This window comes from Mus musculus, chromosome 7, assembly GCF_000001635.26.
Source record: "Mus musculus strain C57BL/6J chromosome 7, GRCm38.p6 C57BL/6J".
Classification (NCBI taxonomy): domain Eukaryota; kingdom Metazoa; phylum Chordata; class Mammalia; order Rodentia; family Muridae; genus Mus; species Mus musculus.
The window spans coordinates 99,640,062-99,661,921 of NC_000073.6; the positions used below are offsets into that span (position 1 = coordinate 99,640,062).

The following is a 21,860-nucleotide window of genomic DNA, read 5'->3' on the forward strand; positions in this document are numbered from 1 at the left end:
CAGGGCTTTGGCTGGGAAGACTTTTCCTTTGTAACTCTCCTGCAGAGTTCTGCAGCTGTTCCTGCAGGTGGAGTGGGCTGGGGACTCATGTTCAGGGGCAGGGGATATTTGAGGAACAGATGTCCTAGGAGTCATTTGGAGCAAAAAAGGAGACCAGCCCAAGCTTTGGGGCCTCAAGGGAGAAAAGGTGAAACACCCACAAAGGTTTCTAAGGTGGGAGACAAGGCCCAGTGGGTTGGAAACTGGAAAGAGGTGGCTTGTGTGCATGTGTGTGTGCGTGCGCGCATTTATATGCAGTTGTTGACGCATACCCTGCTCAGACAAAGGCCTTCTTAAATATGCTGACCTTGGCCTAACAGTGTGTACAAACTTGTAATCTCAGCATATGTGAGGGGGAGGCAGGAGGATCAGGTGTCCCAAACCAGTCTTGTCTGCACATCAGGTTCAAGGCCGACCTAGACTACATGAGACCCTGATTCCCCCAACTTACCCCTTCCCCCCAAAGAAGTTGACCCTTATCCCAGAGGTGAGAAAGAACTGAGGAAGGCATTTGGGCTGAGAGGGGCTGCCAGTTTATTGCACTTTGTAAAGACCACTTTCACAGCTTGATTGAAGGAACAAGGTGCAAGACAAACTCAAAGCTTGGACAAGCAGGGGGGAATGGAAGACAGGGACGCTGGGGCAGGGGAGTGGTGTGGGGATGCAGAGAAATGGGGTGTGTGTGCTGGGGATAGGAGACAGATTGCACACACAAAGTCAGAGCCTGCGGCCTTGGTTCTTGGTTTGTGAATGGCAGGACATTTGTGGAGAAACAAGGTGAGAGTATCTGGTGAACAGGGAGGGTGAACTTAACTTGGCCCTGATGAAGCAAGACATACTAAGTAACTGGATATTTAAGACCCTGGCAACTGACACTTGAACTTTTGGAAAGGCTGCCAGGGAAACAAGAAAAAAAATCTCCTCCTCCTCCTCCTCCTCCTCCTCCTCCTCCTCCTCCTCCTTCTTCTTTTTTTGTGAGAATGAGTGCTGGAAAAGAATCCAAGACCCCCATACATACTAAGCAAGAGCCCTACCACTGAGCTATATCCTCAGCTTGCTAGAGATGCCTATATTCATTAGATATCCTTTGGGGTCCTGCCCATGCCTAGAGTTTAGGTGACCTGAGTCACCCACCCCTAGGGAGTAGTAGAAGCATTCTTCCTAACTATTCCTGAGTCCAGGCTTGGTCCCTGGCTCTCTGCAGCCTCCTCCTCCTGCAGAGAGGATTCCGGAGGCTGCTGACCTCAGCAGGATACCAGCCCCACCCAGCCTCTCCAGCCCTGCGGCTGCCACCCAAGTGTAGATGCTGGACCAGAGTTTAGCAGAAGCTGCTGAGGTAGTGCTGGCATGGACTGCTAAGCTGGCTGGCTGCCCTGCCCAGCCTCCTCAACCCAGCCTTGGCCTGGGCCTGCCTCCTCCCGACAGCCCCCACTCAGCTGCAGCTCTCTGCAGCTCTCAGCCTTAGGGCATCCAGTGGTCCAGTCAGGAGAGTCTAGGGGCACACAGATTGGTGGTATCCTTAGAAGGAGGAGGAAGGGGAGTCGGGGAAGAGGCAAAAGAGACATAGAATGTCCTTATTGGGCTGCAAGACCTCCAGGTTAGTCAGTTTTATAGATTTTCTGAGGAAATACACCAAGGCACAGAGAGGGGAAGCAAATCACTAGAGGATGCACAGCACTCAAAGAGGACTCCTTGTACTTTGGAAAGGTTGGAAAGGAGAAGGGTCCTGAGGATGCCACAAGAGAGAGTAGGGAGGCCTGAGGTCCCCAGCTTGGTTTGGGCAGCCCAACCTGGTTGAGTTGGACTTTTCTGTACATATTAGGCCTCCTGCCATGGAGGAGTCCTGCCTTCTTCCATCTGATTAGGGAATCTGTAGGATAGGGAATAGCTTTCCCATTAGCCTGGGGTCCTGGGAGGCTGCAGGTCGGCCCCAATCTCTATCACCCGTCTATCTGAGTAAATGGACTGGCAGAACAGAGTAAGTGGGAGGCCAGGGGTTGGAGCTTACAACTCAGATAAGAGAAACACAGAAGAGCCTCAGAGGGGCCCAAATCTGACAATGGAGCAGCCCTGCCCCACTTGGAGAGGGAGGTTAAGTCTCAAAGCCTGGGAAATGGGAGATAAAGCCTGCATCGGGAAGTCCAGCCCCTCCTCAGAGCTGGGATCCTCCCAGCGCAGACCAGGCTGATAATATACACATACTTATAAGATGTGGGAGCTCTGGGTTGTTCCCACCCAGGCTCAGTGACCGGCCTGAGATAAGGTTGGTAACTAGGATGGGCTGAGGCTGCATCAGCTCTGCCTCTGGCCCACAGCTCAGAGCTGCCAGGCTGCCCAGAAAACTCCCAGTTGCCTTTGCATCCTGAGGACTGCTCCAGCAAAACAGAGAACCAAGCCTCTTGTTAATTTTATTGTTTTTTTTATTTTCTTCCTTCCTTCCTTCCTTCCCTCCCTCCCTCCTTTCTTTCTTTTTTTCTTTCCTTCCTTCCTTCCTTCCCTCCTCCTCCTCCTCCTCCTTCTTCTTCTTCTTCTTTTTTTTTTGAGACAGGATCTCATTATGTAGCCCTGGTTGGTTTACAACTTCAGGCTACAGATTCACAGTAATCCCCCTGCCTTTGCTCTCTAAGTGCTGGGACTAAAGGTCTGTTCCACTGTACGCTTGTTTTTTTAAATATATGGTTTTTAGAGTATGTTCACCATGAACAACTTGAAAAATAGAATTAGAAGGCAATAGAACCACATTTGTTTGTCTAATTTCCGTCTAGTCTTTTCCCTTAGTTGTCTTTATCTCTTAATTGTGCTAATGCTGCTTTTTTTGTTTTGTTTTGTTTTTTTTAACTGTTTGGCTTTGTTTTCTACGCCTTATGTTTCAAACAGAGAAAGTACAGAAAGATAAGACAAAACAAAGGAAATATTACCCTCTGTTTCTTTATCCTACCAATCAGCATGTGAAAACATTGGAATAGTTACTTGAACAATTTTCTGTGTTTCACACCCTTCCCCTCCCCTCCCCTCCCCTCCCCTCCCCTCCCCTCCCCTCCCCTCCCCTCCCCTCCCCTCCCCTCCCCTCCCCTCCCCTCCCCTCCCCTCTCCTCCCCTCTCCTCCCCTTCCTGTCTCTTCCCAGCTCTGGAGCCAGCCGTTGCAGCCACAAAGGTTAGTTCTGAAATCTTCTCAACAAGAGAATAAATTGGAAGCATGTGACTCAGTCCCCAGCTCGAGCGTTTGTGCAGAAGAACCCCGGATGTACTGTGTTTGGTGCTGGGCCACTGGACAACGAGCAGGACAGCCCTCAAGTGCCTGCCTCCCTGCTCCACCGACCTAGCCTGAAGGGAGGGTTTCAGAGATAGCAGCCAAAGGAAAGAATGAAAGAGACTCCGGAGTAAAATAGGGCCTGGGGATGAGCAGTGTGTCTCAGCTTCTGGGTGGGCTAGTTAAACTCAGGCTTGCAGGCCTCAGCTGATTCATCCCAGGATCCAAACAGCTAGAAACATCTCTCATCCTTGCTATCCCGTGGTGCTTTCTAGGGATAGCAGAACCCAAGATAAAGCCCCAACTATCGCCCATGGTGCCGCCCGGCTTTCTCTTCCATACTCATAGGTAGACCCTGGTAAGTGCACACCTAAACACCTTTCCCTTCCCACTGGGAGGGCGCCACTCTGTCCTGTGCCTGTCTCGTCTGTTCAGAGCCCCTTGTTCACCTCCTCCCAGTGGTGGTCAGCTCTTCTTGATCAGCAAGTCTGCTAACTGTTGGGCATCTCAGGCTTTTGGCAAAGGGCTTCAGGCAGACCCAGCCAATGGGAGCTACAGAAGCACCCAGTCTCACTTTGAGTTAACTAGAGTTAACCAGCTCTGTTCAAGGGAATATGCTTGTTTAACCCTTTTCAAAACTCCTGCAGTCAAAACTCTAGTCAGACTCATCTCTGTTCAGTTCATACCCCTGATTCCAGGATGCTGTCTGTGCTCAAGAAGTAGTGACTGATCTGAGACACTGGGGTCCCTGCCCTAGTCTTATCTTGACATGCTATCCAAGTCAGACCTGGACCCAGCAAGGCCTCCTGCTTCATCTCCCCCTTTCCTGCCTTGCTTGAGGCTCCATTCACCATACATTCTGTTTCCTCCACCGGAAGTCCCCTCTCCACCGGGTCAACCTGGTTATCTCTCACTAATCCACCTTTTCTTTCCAGCTTAGTGAGCTTGTTCACTGCCTCCTCTGGAGAACCTTCCAGAATTGGCCCCAGAGACTTCCTGGTTTGTTGCTTGCTCTGTGTTCTACCCACAAAAAACTCCATTACACCACTTGACACAGAGGGTACCAGGCCATGGTGCCTGCTTCTCTGTCCACCCTAAGTCACAGAGGCAGAAGATGCATCTGGAGAGGTCACAGGGCTTTGATACATGGCTAAAGAGAGAAGCGTGTGTAGATGGCATAGACTGAGATACCCTCATGTGGGGACAAGACAGTGGCCTTTCAATGGCTCTCTTCTAACTCAGGGAATGGAAGGTTCCATCCCAGAAGGAAGATGGAGGTGGGTGTGGACTCACCACTCCCCTTTCCCTGGTCTTCTCCCATCTGCATTGGTTCTCAGGTCCAGAAGTTGCCCCAGCGAAGGCATGGTGTCTGAGGTCCCCACCCCTCCCCTCAAGTGCCAAGTCCAAACCTCAATCCCCTGTTATGTAAGTGAATTATCCTCTGTCCCTAACCAGAGCCAGCCAGATCTCCTTCTAATTGATTTAATCTCCTCATACAGAGAGCGAGGCCAGGGTGGAAGAGATGGCGCTGATCAGGAGCCAACACGTCAGTGACGTGGGCACATTCATTACAGGGAAACTGGGTCATGGATTGGCTCTTAGTGGCTCTGATCCTCCTCTCAAGTCATCTGGGGTGCACGAAAGGGCATTTTCAATGACTCCTCTTTCCTCAAGTCCCAGGCTTCCATGGAAAGAAGCCGTGAATCCCATAAGACACTTGTCTGCCTCTTAGATCTCCTCCAGTCCTGGACAGAAACTCCCTGCATTCCACTCTGAGCACAGGATACAGAGAAACCTAATTTGTTAGGGAATGAAGAGATGAACAGATGTTTAATTTAGTGGGTGCGGGGGAGGGGTGGAGACCTTGATTTACCATCTGCACTCTGTGGCTTCTTTGAAAGAGGATGTTCAGACCTGCTTGGATGCTTTCAGAGATGGGAAGCTCACGCCTAGGACAATCCTTCTCTATGTGGGAACGCCACCTGGGAAAAGTTCTTTCTCATACATGGCAGAGACATCATTAACTCCACCTCTGAAGACACAGGGCACACCCATGAGTCCTAGGGAAGTCAGAGCCTGGGTCAAGGTCATTGTCTCTTCTGAGTTTGTTCCCCCCCCCCCCCCCCCCGGGATAAACACTCCTGGCTCATTCATCAGCTCTCCAGTTAGTAGTCTTTTTTGGTTACTCCCTTCTGTCTCTCCTATATGCATAAGCTATGGATGTCACAAAGCACTCTAGGGCAGTGTGAACAGTTCAGGGCATGGCAGGACCATCTGATTTTTTTTTTAATCTTGTTATTATATTCCCATTGATACAGCCTGAGACCGTTGGTACCCGAGCACTTTCTACTCCTAACTCAGCAAAGAGTCAGAAACTCCTGTCATTATTCTGAAACTACCAAAGGAAAGTCTCCAGGAAAAAGGCCCCTGTGGGTTGTCAAAATGATTGCCACCAAACCTGACTACCTAAGTTTGATTTCTAGGAACACACTCTCTCTCTCTCTCTCTCTCTCTCTCTCTCTCTCAATGTAATAAAAGACCTTTGTGATATTAAATATATCTATATGTTTTTTTCCAGATAAAACTTTCCACCTCCCCTGGCATTTATCTTCTTATGTAGTAATGTGATTATATATCTACTTACTCACCCAACTATATATGACTCCATCTATTTAATAGCTATCCTAGTTAAGTTTCTGTTATTGTGATAAAACCAAGTTGGGGGAGGAAGGACTTATTTGGCTTATAAATTTCAGTCACACTCCATCTTTGAGGGAAGACAGGGCAGGAACTCAAAGCAGGAGAGGAGGCAGGAACCATGGGGGAGTGCTGTTTACTGGCTTGCTCTCCATGGCTTGCTCAGTTTGCTTTCTTTTGCCACCCAGGACCACCAGCCCAAGAGAAAAGAATCCATACTAGGCCGGGTGTGGTGGCACACGCCTTTAATCCCAGCACCCGGGAGGCAGAGGCAGGCAGATTTCTGAGTTCGAGGCCAGCCTGATCTACAAAGTGATCTCCAGGATAGCCAGGGCTATACAGAGAAACCCTGTCTCGAAAAACAAACAAACAAACAAACCAACCAACCAACCACAAAAAGAATCCATACTAGGATGGGTTCTCTCACATCAATTATTAATCACAGACTTGCCCACAGGCTAATTTGATAGAGGCAATTCCTTAACTGAAGTTTCCTAGTCCTAGCTATGTCTAGATTTGTGCCAAGTTGACAAAACCCAACCAGCACAGCAGCCTTTCCATCTGCTGTATGCATATCCTTCTCTCAGTCTATCCACAGACTCGCTCAAATGTCAGTCATCTTTCTACCAACCATCTACCAATCAGTTTACTCTTGATCCATTTTCCATGTTGTCCAATTACCTACCTGTCTATTCACCCACAAGCCTATTCAAATACACACTCATACAATCCACATATTTATCTTCTGTGTCTCTACTTTCCAGTGTCCTGTGTATTCATCATCCATCTACCTACTGATCCATCTGCCGCACACACATTGATCATCTATCTGCCCACACATTACCTTCTGTTCATCTATCCATTGCCCTTACATTGCCCATCCACCCATCATCTATCTGTCCATACATTATCTATCATTCATCCTCTATCTGCCTATACATTACCTATCCATTCATTATCTATGTGCACAATTACCTTCTGTTTATCTATCCATTGCCCATACATTATATCTATCCATCAATCATCTATCTGTCCACCCATCATCTATCTACCCATACTTTAGCTTTCTATCCATTCTCCTTCCATCCTGTTCTTATTGAGATCCCACTACATGCCAAATACTGTGCTGAGGATTCAGAGGAATTCAAAGTTGAATAAAAGGCATTCTTAATCTCTCTCTCTCTCTCCTTCTCATCACTATTTTTGAAGTAGGTAGAAGCAGATAATGGAAATGGTGCTGAATAGTAAAACAGAAACAAAGGGCTTTGGAGAATCAGAGGAGGAAGAACCATCAGAATCAGGCTGTGGATTCCTTCCTGGCAGAAGACGTTTGGTTTTGGCCTTGATAGGACAGCAGTTTAGATTCATTGGTGCACTGAGTATAATTCTAAGCAGAAGAGACACATTTAAGATGTGTCCTTAGAGAGCATGAGTTATGTATCATCCTTTCTATGCCTGTCAGCCAAGGAGTTGGGCACAGTCCCTAAACTGTATTTGCAGATTGGCTTATATCTTCTCCCATTTTTTTTTTCTGATGGGGAATCCTGATGCTTGATTAGGATAATTCTTTAACTTTCTGTAGAGCTTTCTACAGGGGGATGAGAAATGGCTGGCTTGATAGGGCTTTCCTAGTATTCTTGAAGTCCTGGCTTTGGCCCTCAGCACTATATAAACAGGGAGCAATGATGTGTATCTGTAGACCAGCATGCTGGAGGTGGAGGCAGGAGAATCAGAAATTCAATCCTTTGTTTACAGAATCAGTTTGCAGCTAGCCTGGGATATGTTAGACCCTGAATAAAACAGAGAGAAGAAAATAAAGAGGGAGATAAAGAGGGAGGGAGGGATAGAAGAAGGAGGAAGAGGAGGAGGAGGAGGAAGAAGAATGAGGAAAGAAGAAGGGAGAGAACTCTATAGTCTACAGTTGCCTCTCTGGATGATCTTGGCAAATCCCAAACACTTCTGGGTTGATATGCACCTAAGGTTGAATGTCTGAACCTCAGGTGAGCATTTCTTCCCAATCTTAATGATCTGTTGATACTCTGTTCTCTTTAGAGACATTAGCATTTCTATACATCTTAAATATTGCTTTCTTTTGCCAACACTAATTAATAGAATCTTACCCATCTTCAACTTCCTAAGCTTCCATTCCCTGGAAAGGAAGTCTGTGATGCAGATAAAGGGATGAATTCTGTTCATGAGAAATTCTGTTGAGGTAGAAAGAAATCAGAAGCCATGAATTCAAGTCCAGTTTTGCCTTGAGTGTGACCTTGGACGAGCCCTTTTCTTTCTATTTTAAAGGTTTCCTCTCATAGCATCTTAGCATCAAATGTAACATTTCATGTTGTCTAGCCCAATGTCTTCTTCCTGTCAATATAAGACCAGACTTAGAAAGAAAAGACACATGGCTAGCCCTAGCTAGATTTGTGATAAAGTCAGGGCTAAACCCCTAATTTTCAGACCTCCTGTTTAGGGGCACCTTTATCCAATCACCGCATTCCAGTGTCTGTATGCAGCTTCTGTATATCTTCAGGCAAGCTTCCTCTTCCACTTTGACTGCCCAAGAAGAACCCTGTGAATCTTTCAAGTGTCCTGACTGTGTCCTACTGATTCATTCTGGGAGGGGGCTGGGAGGCAGTGTTTGAGAGCAAGTATCCCCAGCCTAACGGAGTTAATTATGTTCATCAGGAAGGGAGAAGAGAAAGGAACAAGGCGCTCTGGTTATCTACTGGGCTTTAATCAAATTGAGGAATGAGGAAATCCATCACCCACAGGCGGAGGGAGTTGGAGAGCTCTGCTTCCTCTGGCTCAGAGGCCTGGAATGGGTTGGGCGCTGTCCAACGTGCTGACATCTCACTCGCTCTGAGTTCCTGGGAGGAGTTGGGAGAGGACTACCCCAGCTTCTAGAAAAGAGAGTGCAGAATAGACCCTAGAGAGGGTCTAAAGGGGTGGAGTTCCCATACCACTTCCTAAATCTTCATTTTAAAAAATTATGTCTGTTTGCTTTAAGAAAAACATCCCTTCTTGTGTCCAGTCCTGGGCTGAGATGGAAGGAATATATAGAGTGGAAGAGCCTAGATTTCCTGTTGTCAGTTAGACTTCTGGTGCAGTATGAGGGTGGAGACACAGCCCTTGACCTTGGGGACTTCCTTGTCTTAAAGGGACCCATGCTTTCTAATTTTACACAGTTCAACGACAGAGACAAACTTGCCTTTGGAAATCTATTGAACTGGGGGAAGAACCTTTCACTATAGTGAAAGGATTCAACCATTCACTAGAGTTGAGGCGTAATATAAGGGAGGTGCAGCTGTGTCTATCTGGAGGCTCCATTCTGATAGGAAGATAAGTTCCCAACCTAGCCGAGGACTCAGAGAGAAATCTCATGTATAGACACGGAGACAGAACAGACAGACAAAAGTCCTGCGTGCCCAGCAACTATTCAAGGAGGATGGAGCTTCACACTCCTAATTTGGGTTATGGTGCTAACTCTTCTTGTTCTCTTTAGTCCCCTTTGGAATAACTAGCAACAAGCTTGTTTTCAGTGAAGGGTTCTGTCTAACAAGCCATCCAGAATGAAGAGAGTGAAGTGCCCATCTGGTCAAATATGACACAGCAGCAGAGTAAAGATGGGGGCAGGGACTGGGGAGCCCAATGCTTGGTTGGGAGGGAGAGCTGAGGCTGGGGTGGGGGTGATAGGGTGGGTGGTGAAGAGCAGCTCAGCCCGTGTCCAGCCTGCCAAAACACAGCATCTGGAGCAATTCCCTCTAGTGTCTGGAACTGACGAGAGGCACTTTAATGAATCGTTAAAGCTAGAGGCTATTAAATCAAAAAATCACAGGCTTCTCAGCTTTTTGAGTCCCAGTCACAGCAGGCTAAAGTATTAAAATCCATAGCATCTCAGAGGGAAGAACTAGGGCATTTAAAAAATCGCAGAACTACAGAGTGTTTGAGCCATAACCAGAAAAAAAAAATACTAGAGAATCTTAAAGTGTAAGAGTTTCAGCGTCAAAAGAAGAAACCACTCAGTTCACTGAACCCCATCCTTTTTAACTTTACATACTTGGTGTTGGGAGCATGCTATCCTGCTTAATTCCCATAAACCCTAAGTCATTCACTTCTATCTCTATGCCATGCTAGACTTCTGACAAAGCTTCGTAAAACTTCCTTGACAGGGGAGCCATTACCTCTGGGTACAGCTCTAGCCATTGCCAAAGGGCTACTGGAGAGATTCCCTGTATGTGAGCTGCACCCTCTGTGCCACACTGGCCCTGTTCACGTCCTCTGATCCACACTGAGCAAATCTAATCCCCCTCATATGACAGCTGTTGGGATGGTTAAAGACAGCCCTTATTTCTCTCCTCTCTGCTAGGCTAAGCGGGGTTGTTGATTGTCTAGCTACAAATGGCACAACGAAGCAAATGATATCTGGTCCGGAAAGTCCCTCAGAGGTCACCTTGACCATGGATGTCCTTTTGCTGCTAGGAAGCCTAGTGTGTATGGCTGGGAGCCTGATGTTTCAGGGAGGCAAACCTGGATTTGAAACCCAGACACCTGCCATGAGCTTGCTGTGCAGCCTCAGGTCTCAGCCTCCCGTCTCCTTATCCACGGGATAAACAGCAATGTGAGCGTAAGAGCTGATGGAGGGGTGGGGGTGAGCAGGATAATGCACGGGGAGCTCTTAGCAGAGTGCTTGGCACACAGCAGGCAGTCGATAAATATTAGCTATAATTATTGGAGGCCCAGTGGGGGTAGGGACTTACTCAGGATTGCAGAGCACCTCAGACGCAGAGCTGGGGTTAGACCAAGGACTTCTGTCTCCCGGTACAGGGCTTTTCACTGCCCCACTCCTCTCTCTATCTGTCCCAGAAAAAGAAAAGCCCAGAGGGAGGCAGGATCAGTTAGGAGTGGAAGAACCTGACCGCCCCCCCCCTCCCAAGCCTGTTTATGTAACAAGGAGCCCAGAGGGAAGTGGTCCTGGGCTTGGCCTGGTGATTGAATCACCTCTCTGATGACTTAGGCTTTTCCCCTTCTGACCCGTGTGGGAGCTCCCATCCCCTGTGGTCACAAATGCCTGATGTGGCATCAACCAGAGGAAGAGTATGGTGGTAAGGAAGGTAGTCTCCTATCCCACCCAATCTCTCATCCAGGAACACAGACTTCCCACCAGGCCATTCTTTCATCTTGTCCATCAAAGTGAGTCGCATGACCTCCCGCTCTGGCAGAGAGGAAGGTGTGTTCACTGAGGACCTGGGTCATCCCTGTGGGGCTGGGCACCTTGCTACTGGACCAAAGAGGAGGAGACTGACGGTGGACTGGGGGGTCAGTCACTTTCCTCATCACTGAGACCAAGGACCTGAGAAGAAGCAACTAAAGAGAGGAGAGCATTTGTTTGGCTCACAGTTTAAAGGGATCTAGTCCACTATGGTGGGGAAGACATGGAGGCAGAAGTGGCTCATAGCTGTGGCAGGAAGTTTAAAAATCCACATCACATCAGCCATCAAGAAGCAGAGAACTCCATGTGGAACTGGAGCTGGGCTCTAAAGCTCAAAGCTCAGCCTCCAGTGGGCTGAATTCTCTAAGAGGTCCCACTCCTCACAAATTCCACAGGCTCTTTAAAACAGTGCCACCATACAGGACAAAGAATCCACACACATGGGCTGTGTGTGGGAGAGGGTTTCACACCTGAGCCATGGCAGGTGGCAACAGACCTGTCATGCTCACCTGTCTTCTCTCAGGACTGCTCTTTACCTGTGCTGGGGAGTCTCCCCAGTCGCACCCCTTCATTTAGACATTCTTTCTAACTGCAATTGAGCATGGTCTAATTAGAGAGCGTTTCCCACTGCCCCTGCTTTCTCCTTTCTCACATCCAAGCTTGTCCTCTCAGTCCAAATGTGACAACGGTGAAAGGAATAGGAGCTTCTAAGGAATAAACACCTACTGCATGCCATCTGTCATTCTGGGCACTTGGGTGACACCTTTCAAATGGCCCCAGAAGCTTACACACACCTCCTGGTAGTCCTATATTTTTGCATTCTCCTCCTACATTGTAGTGAGATTAGTCTGGCAGTCAAAAGAATATGGCAAAGGCTGTAGTATGTCACATCCAGAGCACCAAGGCTTCCCCCTTGATAGCACACAGTCTCATTTGTTCTAGGGACAGCTTACGTGGCTTATGTGGGGTGAGCACCTTCAGGAGAGAGGGCCATTTACAAAGAACAGAAGCCTTTAGCCAACTTCTGGGTTTAAAACAAATCGTCCAGCCTCAGTTGAGTCTGTCTGTTTGTTTGTCTTGTGTGCACATGTATGTGGGCACACACTTGCCATGGCTCATATATACAGAGGTCAGAGGATGAGTTGCCAGAAAAATTTCTCTTCTTCCACCACGTGGACCCCAGGGATGCTATTGACGTCATCAGGCATGGCAGCAAGCGTCTTTATCTGCTGAGCAACTTTACTGGCTTCTTTCCTTCCTTCCTTCCTTCCTTCCTTCCTCTCTCCCTCCCTCCCTCCCTCCTTCCTTCCTTCCTTCCTCTCTCCCTCCCTCCCTCCCTCCCTCCCTCCCTCCCTCCCTCCCTCCCTCCCTCCCTCCCTTCCTCCCCCCCCCCCCCTCTCTCTCTCTCACTATGTAGCTCTGGCTAGCCTGTGTCTCTGCCTCCTAAGAGCTGTTCTCCAAGATGTGTGCTACCAAAACCTGTTCTCTATATTTATTTTTGAGGAAGGCTCTGGCTCTGTAGCCTCCGACTTGTGGTAGTCTTTCTGCCTTTGCCTCCTCATGGCTGAGATCACAGAATGCACAGAAGTGCTTGCCCCTCAGTGAGTCTTTGCTGACTGACACTTGTCTACAGTGTCAGTGAGGGCCCTGAGCTGCAGCTTCCACTTAACTCACTAATCTTGATGTCTAAAACTGGATAAGAAAAAGTACTTGTTGCTTTAAGCTGGTAAGTTTTGGTGCCACTTATTACTTGGTAACAGATATAAGCACTACACTGCTACACTTTAGCATTCCCTCTTCAATTGTTTTGAGGATTGGAGTTTATTATTCACAAGGTGGGGGAAAACAAGACACAGTTGTGTGTGGTGGCTTGGCTCATCTAGTGACAGGGCTGGGAGATGCTCTCCAAAGCACAGAGGTCACATAGCTATGTTTTCTCCTATCCACTATGAAAGTGGAAGAAGAAATGGGGACATAAAAACAAAACTAAGAAATGAAAAAAAACAAACCCCCCAACTCTGTTTGATGTGGTTTTCTTGCCTCTGCCTTTCCCACCCCACTTACTGTGTGTGCGGTGATTTAGAAACATGCATGGGTATTTAAAAATGGGTGCCCGGGCCCTTGAATGGCCTGGGACAAACCACTCCACTTCCTTTCTTTAAAACCTTTTGGTTTTATTTTTATTTATATGTGTGTGTGTGTGTGTGTGTGTGTGTGTGTAAGTGCCCAAGGAGGCCATAAGAGGGCGTCAGATTCCCTGGAGCGTGACTTAAAGGCAGTTGTGAGCCACCCAGCGTATATGTTGGGCACAGAACTTGGGTCCTCTGGAAGAGTAGCAAGCCTTCTTTTTCTTTCTTTCTTTCTTTCTTTCTTTCTTTCTTTCTTTCTTTCTTTCTTTCTTTCTTTCTTTCTTTCTTTCTTTCTGTTCACCTTGTGTCTGTCAAGCATATTCTTCTTTTGTGTGGCCAAGAAAGAGGCATTAAATGGTGTAACATTTTCTTTCCCATAGAGGAATGCTACAACTGCTACCATGAGGACAGCTGCAGACCAGTAGCTGAGGAAGAAAGTAGCAAGCAGCTGATCTCTCTCTCTCTCTCTCTCTCTCCCCGCCCCTCTCGTGGGTTTTGTTTGTTTGCTTGCTTGTATATTTGCTTGCTTGTATATTCGGAGACAGGATCTCATCTAGGCTCAGGCTGGCCACAAAAATCTCCATAGCAGAGAGCGATCTTGAACCTTGGCTCCTCCTGCCTTTACCTTCTTCTTGCAGGGATAAACAGGCATGTGTAACGGAGCTCGGTTTGACGACTCAGTGTCCTCCCGGGGCCTCAGTTCCTTTAACTATTCCATGAAAAGAGCAACCCATTCCTACAGTCCTTTCTACAAAATGTGCAGTGTTGTGGGCAGGGAAGGTTTGTTTTGAGGAAGGAAAACCCCAATTTGAGACTCAAGAGCCTAGCCCAGCTTCCTCTGTGTTCGGGCTCAGGGGACAGTGAGCATGAGAGGATGAGGGCCCTGACCCACTTTTTCAGCCTCTTCCCCTCACCGTGCCCTTTTAGGTCATGCTGAGCCTTCAGAACGAGTGGAAATTTCCTCAGCCCATCAGGTGCTTTCTCCCGACCTTCCTCTTATCTCTGCAGCCTCTTCCGGCCAGCACCCTTCCCAGCTCTATCCGGTCCCTGCTCATCTTTCAAAACCCAGCCTGGCTGTCCCACTTCTGGAGCGCTGCTTCTGACGTGACTCGAGGCCTTCTCCTGGTTACAACTCTAGCCTCTTGCCTGAGCTCTGTACCTTAGCGTCTCTCTCTTTCCCATCCTGAAGCCCCACGGTGCAGCCCCCCGCCCTTTCTAAAATATACATTTTGTTTTTCTCTGCTTAAAATAACCAGTCAATGGAATAATCCATCAATCAATGTTTCAAGGGCTCATCCTTGCCCTCCAGGAAGGCATCCAAAGCCTTCTGACTGCCCTGCACCCATGGTGCCTTTGGGGCGTTCTCCTGAGAGCAGACTGCCTTGGACTTGAGGCCCTGTCCCCAGATGCCTGCGGGATAGATTGGTTGGTTGGTTGGGTGGGTGGGTGATTTGAGTAGGTGAACGAGGCCATCACACAGTTCTGCTTGGCCCCAGAACTGTTATTTCCCATAGTAGACCCATTTTATAGCCAAACAGGAGGCAGAAGGGAAGGGCAGCTCTGACGGGAGAAGAAAATCAATAAAAATGTAAATCTGGAGGTGAAAAGCTGTCCCAAGCTGGCTGTGGGGAGAGATAAGGCTGGGCCAGCTGAACCCTCGCTGACAGCGGGGGAAGAGATTAGAAGGCAAGGGAGCTGCAGCCAGGGCAGTGCACAGGGGTGAGCCTTGTCTGTCCCCTCGGCCCCTCCTGCTCTCTGCTCCAGGTGCTTATTAAATCCTTTCAGACAGGAGAAGGGAAGGAAACTATAGATCATCAGGTGCTGAGCCTGTGAGCCCAGGGTGCTATCTTACCAGTCTCCACAATCGTGGGAGATGAGACAGGGTGAATCTACCTGCCTTACAGGTAAGGAGCCAGGAGCTGAGGGATATGGTCAAATGTTCAGGGACACACTGTCAATACACAGCAGACTCTATTTTGAACTTAAGTCTGATGTCTCTGTAGCTCCAATATAGAAGACTTTAAAGACCTGAGATGTTGGCCTCTTAGGAAGATTGTATGGTGCTTTAGAGGGCTCCCTATCTCCAAATCACACACACACACACACACACACACACACACACACAACTGTGTATCTTTGTATGTGTGTGAGGAAATGAGTGGAGTTGAATCTAATTTATTTATTTTGGATTTTGAGACAAGGTTTCGCTATGTAGCCCAGGATACCCTCAAACTCATCATCTTCCTGCTTCTGTCTCCCAAGTGATAGCATTACAGGTATGCACCTCACGCCTGGCTTGGCTTATAACTTTATTTAAATGGTGTCTATGTCTTTAATGAAGCAACTTCCCCAACTTGTTTCCTGGAGGTAGAGGCTTATCTGGCATCAATGGGAGGAGAGGCCCTTGGTAGGTCGTTCTGCTTCCTGGAGGCCGTGACTTTTAAACTGGACCTTGATAGAAGATGGAACTTAAAGAAGAGGTGTGGAGAGACAGGACAAGGCAGGCAGCTGGGTGTATCAGGGGAGATGTTCTGCACGTGCAGGTCATGAATGTGAGCCTGTAGTGTGCTGACCGTGGCTCCTGGAGCCAGGTCCCAAGGGGCATCTGGCGACCCCGGAGCTTTCCAGCTTCTCCAGCAAAAGGAATGGAAGGCCAGACACTGAGATGCTATTTCTGGTGCTGGTCCCATCTGCTGCTGCTCTCACCAGCGGTGATGCAGGGTAGAGCCTGGTGCAGGGTAGAGACAGTGGCTGGCGGACACAGATGCTCATGGCTCTTCATTGACAGGAGACTAGGTGTGTGTTTATGTGTTTATTTGCTTTTCTGTGCATGAGTCTGTGGGTGTGCCTGTGTATACATGTGTGTGGATTTGTATGCACGCCTGTGTACCTGCATATGTGTGTATGTGGTCATGTGAATGTGTGAGTACACATTTTTGTGTGTGCCTGTTATACATAGTGCCTGCATGTGTGCGTGAATGTGTATGCATTTTTACTCTAAGTGTGAGCTGGTGTGTGCATGGGTGTGAGTGTGTAAATATGTTTGTATGTATATACAAGATTCTGTGTTTGCAAGAGTGCAGGTGAGTGTATGGAGTATGTGAGTGCATGTGTGTGCATGTAAACATGTGTGTGAGAATGTGTAGCTTCTGTGTATGTTCATGTTTGTGTTTTGTGAGTGTATGCATATGTGTGAGAATCTGTGTCTGACATATGTGAATATGTAAATGTGCATGTGAGCTTATGTGCACATGATCATGTTAATTATTATGCATGCATATAAATGGATGCAAAGGCGCTTGTATGAGTTTTTATGTGTCTGTGCATACATATGCACGTGTGTTAGGAAGTATGTACCTGCATGTATTAATATGTATGCATGTATTTGTGAGCATATACATGTCTGTATCATGTGTATGCATGCATGTGTGTTTATAACCATGTGTTTGTGTGTTTTGCATTTTCTCTCACAGTCTAGAGAAACCTTTCTTACGCTCTGGGCGTGTGGCTGTACATCGCTCTTGCAGGGATGCTTAAGCCTCTTCACCTGACTGGTGCAAAGCGTTCACTCACAGACAAAGGCGTGGATTCTAGCTCTCAGCTTCCCCCAGGGCCAGGTCTCAGAGTGGAGTGAAGGCTTTGTCTTCTCCCTCAGTTCCCTGAGAATCCAGCTCTCACTGAGGTGGGTGCTTGGCAGGCATCTTGGCCTCTCCTCGGGCCCAAATGAGGCTCTCCACAAATGTTACCTGTTCTGAGTGGGAAGTCTGCAAAGGGAAGACACTTGAGTCACGTCTTCCCTCTGCAGCTTCCTTTGTGGCTCAGCAAGTGGCTTCTGGCTTCTAGAGCTTGGTCAGGGAGGAATTGGGAGTCCCCGTCATGTACTGCTAAGCACAGGAAAGTCACTGTAGCCATCTCTTGTAAAGAATGGCTTCCGGAACCTCCCAGCCACAGCCCACCTCATTTGGCATTATGACGTCCAAGAGCCAAACACCAAGGTAATGGTTTCTGTTTGTGGCGTGTGGCCCTGGAAACAAAGGGAGTGGAGGAGGAAGTAGAGAAATATGAATGTGTACGGAGCCAGAAGCAAGTCTGGAAAATTCCAATCATAAAGGTAGGTGTGTGTGGATGAATTACAGGTATGCAGGGCAATTATTTAATTTTTAAAAATATGCCATTTTTCTAGATGGAGTGGGTTTTTCTCATTCTAGGTGTTTACTTTATTTAATTCTGTAAAGGCTGACTATGCCTAATAAGAAACCCACTATCTGAAAGGTGCTAACACGCAAGCTTCCTGAGTGCTAATGTAACATGCATGGGATATTTCAGACCTGATGTCAGGTGTCAGGACCTCAGCATACACAGGAGCACTAAACACATTGCATGCAGTAACTTTCAGGCTGTGTGGATAAGGTGTGTATGAAACCCAGGTGAATTTGTATTTAGATTAGAGTCTCATCCCCGAGAGAAATCATGATTATGATACAAATACCTCAAAATATGAAAATATCTCAAGTCCAAAATACTCTGGTCTCAGGCATTTTGATGAAAGTGGTTTACATATTTAACCTGCACTCAATATTCTCTACTTGTTTTTCATAAAGAGAACTGGTGAGATATGTTAGCTTCGTTTTCCACAGATCTAGATCCAGCTCTGGTCCCACCATTGAGTGTGTGGGTATGTGTGCATGTGTGTATACATATATAGTTATGTATAGTATTATCATAGTCCCAAGCAAGCCACTCAACCTTTCTGAGGCAGTTTCTCTTCTGTAAAACCTGAGTGACAACTAAGACAGGTGAGGACTCGGACAGCCCCGTGACTGCATTCCATTTTTGAAACCATTACTAGAGGAAATAAGCTAGTCAGAGGGAAAATTAGACTGGAATATAAAGGCAGGAGACAATGCAGGATGCCAGGGTAGATTAACCCGGTGAGGCTGAAGTCTAAATAACTGGAAGCGATGTGGCTGACGCAAACCTCTAATGCAGTTTAGAAGGATAAATTTTTGTCGTGGAAGAGTCATTATGCAGAGACAAATTTAATAATCAGCTGTATGTATACAGCCAGGCTATTCCTGTACAAACTGGGAAACAGGAAAATAGACAGAATGGAAACCCGCTAACAGACTTGTCTTGGTGAAAGTGACTTCAAAATTCTTGGCACTGATTAGTGTAGGCTCAGGCACTGGTTAAACACTCAACTGTGGGAAATTCAGCAACCAGGCTCATCTCTTTGTCCTCCTCCTCTTCTCCTCTTTCCTTCTCTCTATTCTTTGTTGAGACATTCACATGTAGTCCAGGTTAGACTCAAACTCACTATGGAGCTGAGTGAAAAATACATTGTATTGAACTTCTGATCTAGTCTCTAAATGCTAGGTCACAGATGCGTGCCACCATGCCTGACAGGAATGAGACTTCTATAGTCCCTTCTTTTGCACTGGGAACAAGTACCCCAGCTAAGGCTAAGAGCTGGCACACAGGTAGGGAGGCTGCTGGTAGCTCCTTACCTCCCTTCCTAGCCACACAGGTGGGGCGTGTAGCATTACCAGGCCAGGCTGGGAGTAGATCAGGGCTTTCTCTTCTACTGCCTGGAAGCAACTGGGTCAGATGAGCCTAGCCAGAAAGCAGGACAAGGCCTGACTTGGAAAAGAATTGGGGGTTCCAGGGATCTGATCCAAGGATGCTGCACGATGCAGAGCTTGGCTTTGCTCTTCTCTGCCCTGAGACCTCACATCGGTCCAGAGACCTCACAGAACCAGACGGCACCCCTGACTTGGCTACGACAGTATCAGGTATTAGTTACAAAGTCCTGGGGATATGGACTAGGTTTCTATTCCCAAAAGCTACAGTGACTTTGATGGTCCCTGGTCAAACGTGCGAGATCTTGACAATATACATTTAGTAGGAGCAGGTCCCGATATAAAGTGGTCTCTGAAGTTAAAAGGTCTCTGAAAGAAAGGATAAACCTCCATTTCCCAACTGTGGCTCCCTGATGACAAAAGCTGCGACATTCTGAATCAAAGAATCCCTCGCCTGCTCCAGCTAAAATTCCCACCCACACACGTCAATCAAATAGTGTCCTCCCTCCTGCATTTGGAAATCTCCTTAATCTCATCTCTGAACTCTGCCTCCAGGGGGCGCCAAATAGACACTACTTGAAGGCCGCTGGGGCTTGGGGAGGAGGCCTTGACTGCACAGATGTGCACAGCTGGAGCCTAAGAGAGAGCATGGAGAGGGTCTCCACAAGTGGCAGAGCCGGGCTGAGGCACTGGGTGGAGCACAGCATGGTCTAGTCTGTCTAACTCCCTGTTCTAGAATCAGGGGAGAGAGGTGCCGTATAGCTCCTCCCCACCACTGAAGCTAGGTTCCAGGTTGGCCATCTGGCTGGGGGAGGAATGGGGATGGCCCTCTTGCTTGAGAAATGGCCAACACAGTGACTCCTTGGTGCCAAAGAGCAAGCAAGGCCAGAAGTGTGTTCAAAGTCACTTCACAGTTTAGTAGAGGACCCTCAGGCACTGGACGGTGGTGCTTCCGATACCGTGGGTGCTGATTTGCCCATTGTTGGCAAACGCTCAGAGGATGCCACTCCTGGTCAGGGTGGGGCTGGGACCGTCAACCTCCTGGAATCCTTAGGCTTCTTCTCTGGTCCTGATGCTTATAGCTGTTGTAGTTCCGAGCTCTTTACAGTGGTCCTGGTGCTGGCCTCTCTGCTCTGTTGCCTCAAGATGGCCAAAACTAAGGTAAAGCACACCAGGGATCCACTTTTGAAGAAGAACTGGAGGCCTATGAATCTGAGGGAAGAACGAGAAACCTTGAACTCAGGAGCCCACGCCTCAGGTACTTGTTAGCCTCAGCGTGGGGATGGTAGAGTCAGTAGACCGGGTGCAACTATGTACTGAGGCCTGGAGAGGGGGGAAGCTCTGCAGGGACCCTGGGGTGTGTCGGGGAGAGATTAAACATCCCTCTTACTTTGTCACTGACAGAAGGATGACCCAGGCTAGCCCTACATATCCTAAAAGCAGGATTCCCCTTTCCCACCTAACTCCTGAAGACCCCTGTTTGGCTTTTCCTTTGCAGAGAAGCCTCCCTAGACAGTCCCAGACTGCAGGAACTGTGTCCTGTGGCTCAGAGACAGAGGCAGCCACTCCCCAGCTGGCTCTTGTCTTGTTTCAAGTCCTTCTACATCTACCTAGCCTATGTTATCCATTCCTGCCTTTGAGCTCCTCTGAGCTCTCCATTGTACAGATAGGAAGACTGAGCCCCAGGGGGAGGGTAAGGACTGTCTGCTGACTGATAGCTTAGAGGAGAGATATGGCTCTGTCATTTATAAGAGCCTGGGGTCTCTTTCTTTAACTGTCATTTTCCTCATTGGGGAGCTATCCAGCATGGATGCGTATGTGGGAAATCCCAGCACTTAAAAGGCTGAGGTGGGAGGACTGTTGTGGGTTCAAGGTCAGCCTGGCTGCTCTAGTGAGATCAAGAACAGCATGGGCATAAAATGAGGTCATGACTCAAAAAAAAAAAGAAAGTATCCAGGGTTTAGTGGCACACGCCTGTAATCCCAGTGATTGAGAGGCAGAGGCAGGAAGGTTGGGAATTCAAGGCCAGCTTCAGTTATACGGTGAATTCCAGACCAGCTAGATGAGAGCTCTCTAGAGGCAGTCTCTAACTTGCAGGATGGGTGTGCTCTGACATGAACTTCCCACCCTGGTGCTTACCGGTTTCGGAGCAGGTCATGGTCGTAGTAGCGGCAGACAGCTCTCCGCCCACAGGTCAGGGCCCAGTGAACACAGGTGGTATCGATGGCACTGCCATGGATCACAGGGCTGGGCATCCAGGCTAGGGAAGGAGAGGCGCAGGGGATAGCAGAGAGTCACCACTCCCCACTCCCCACCCTCAGCACATGCAAGCCACCACACCAAGGCGCTGGGTCTCTTGGAGGGTACCTGCATCATGGGTGGCCTAGGCAGGTACACCACCTCCAAACACAAGGCTAGGGCTTGTTACCCCACCCACTTGGAAGCCCTAAGATCCCACTCATGTCTGTGTATCCCAGGCACACGGAAGACATCTGGATGCCCATCACCACCACCACCACCACCACCACCGAGGTCCCTGGGCAAGCAGTTTACCCAGCACTCTCAGGAGCATGAACTGCATCCCCACTGCCAGGGTTTTATCTTCTTTCTTCACACCTCTGCCAGGAAAGACACGGTTGTATGAGGATGGACTGAGAGACTCAGCCCCAGCGCCAAGCAGCAGCAGGGTCTCAATAGGTGGGTTCCACCCTCTGTGCCAATCTCTCCCAGACTGCAGGTCAGGGGCGTGGGGAAGTCTCAGAGCCTACATCTGTCACTCCACAGCCGACAGAGCCCAGTTACCTGCATCCTAGGCCCACATACTAACTACTAGTGTCGCAGACGCTGCCTGCCCCACATCCTGTAATCCCACTGAATTCTCTAGGTCGTACACTTGGAGAGGCCCAACACTGGGACCTGGAGGCATGCACCAGGTCCAGTTTCCCTAGCACTGTAAC

At 48.3% G+C, this 21,860-nt stretch overlaps 1 protein-coding gene and 1 non-coding gene across 9 annotated transcripts in view; both read right to left on the bottom strand.

The window, feature by feature from the left end:
- Nucleotides 1–13,626: 13,626 nt before the first annotated feature.
- On the bottom strand, nucleotides 13,627–13,757 carry Gm25409. Its single transcript, XR_003947155.1, has one exon. It is a non-coding gene; the product is annotated as a small nucleolar RNA SNORA41 (small nucleolar RNA).
- Nucleotides 13,758–17,742: 3,985 nt separating this feature from the next.
- The window catches only part of Slco2b1 (solute carrier organic anion transporter family, member 2b1), a 53,537-nt gene continuing 49,419 nt past the window's right edge, over nucleotides 17,743–21,860 (bottom strand). For 5 of the 8 annotated variants that reach the window (XM_011241641.3, XM_011241640.3, XM_011241638.3 and 2 more), the window contains 3 exons: nucleotides 21,457–21,521; nucleotides 21,043–21,163; nucleotides 18,344–20,115 (listed from right to left, as the gene is read on the bottom strand). In XM_011241641.3, coding sequence (XP_011239943.1) covers nucleotides 19,980–20,115; nucleotides 21,043–21,163; nucleotides 21,457–21,521 — 322 coding nt within the window. In that variant the 3' untranslated portion in view covers nucleotides 18,344–19,979. Of the gene's footprint in view, nucleotides 20,116–21,042; nucleotides 21,164–21,456; nucleotides 21,522–21,860 lie in introns of all 8 variants that reach the window. The other 3 variants (NM_175316.3, NM_001252530.1, NM_001252531.1) reach the window with 1 other exon arrangement.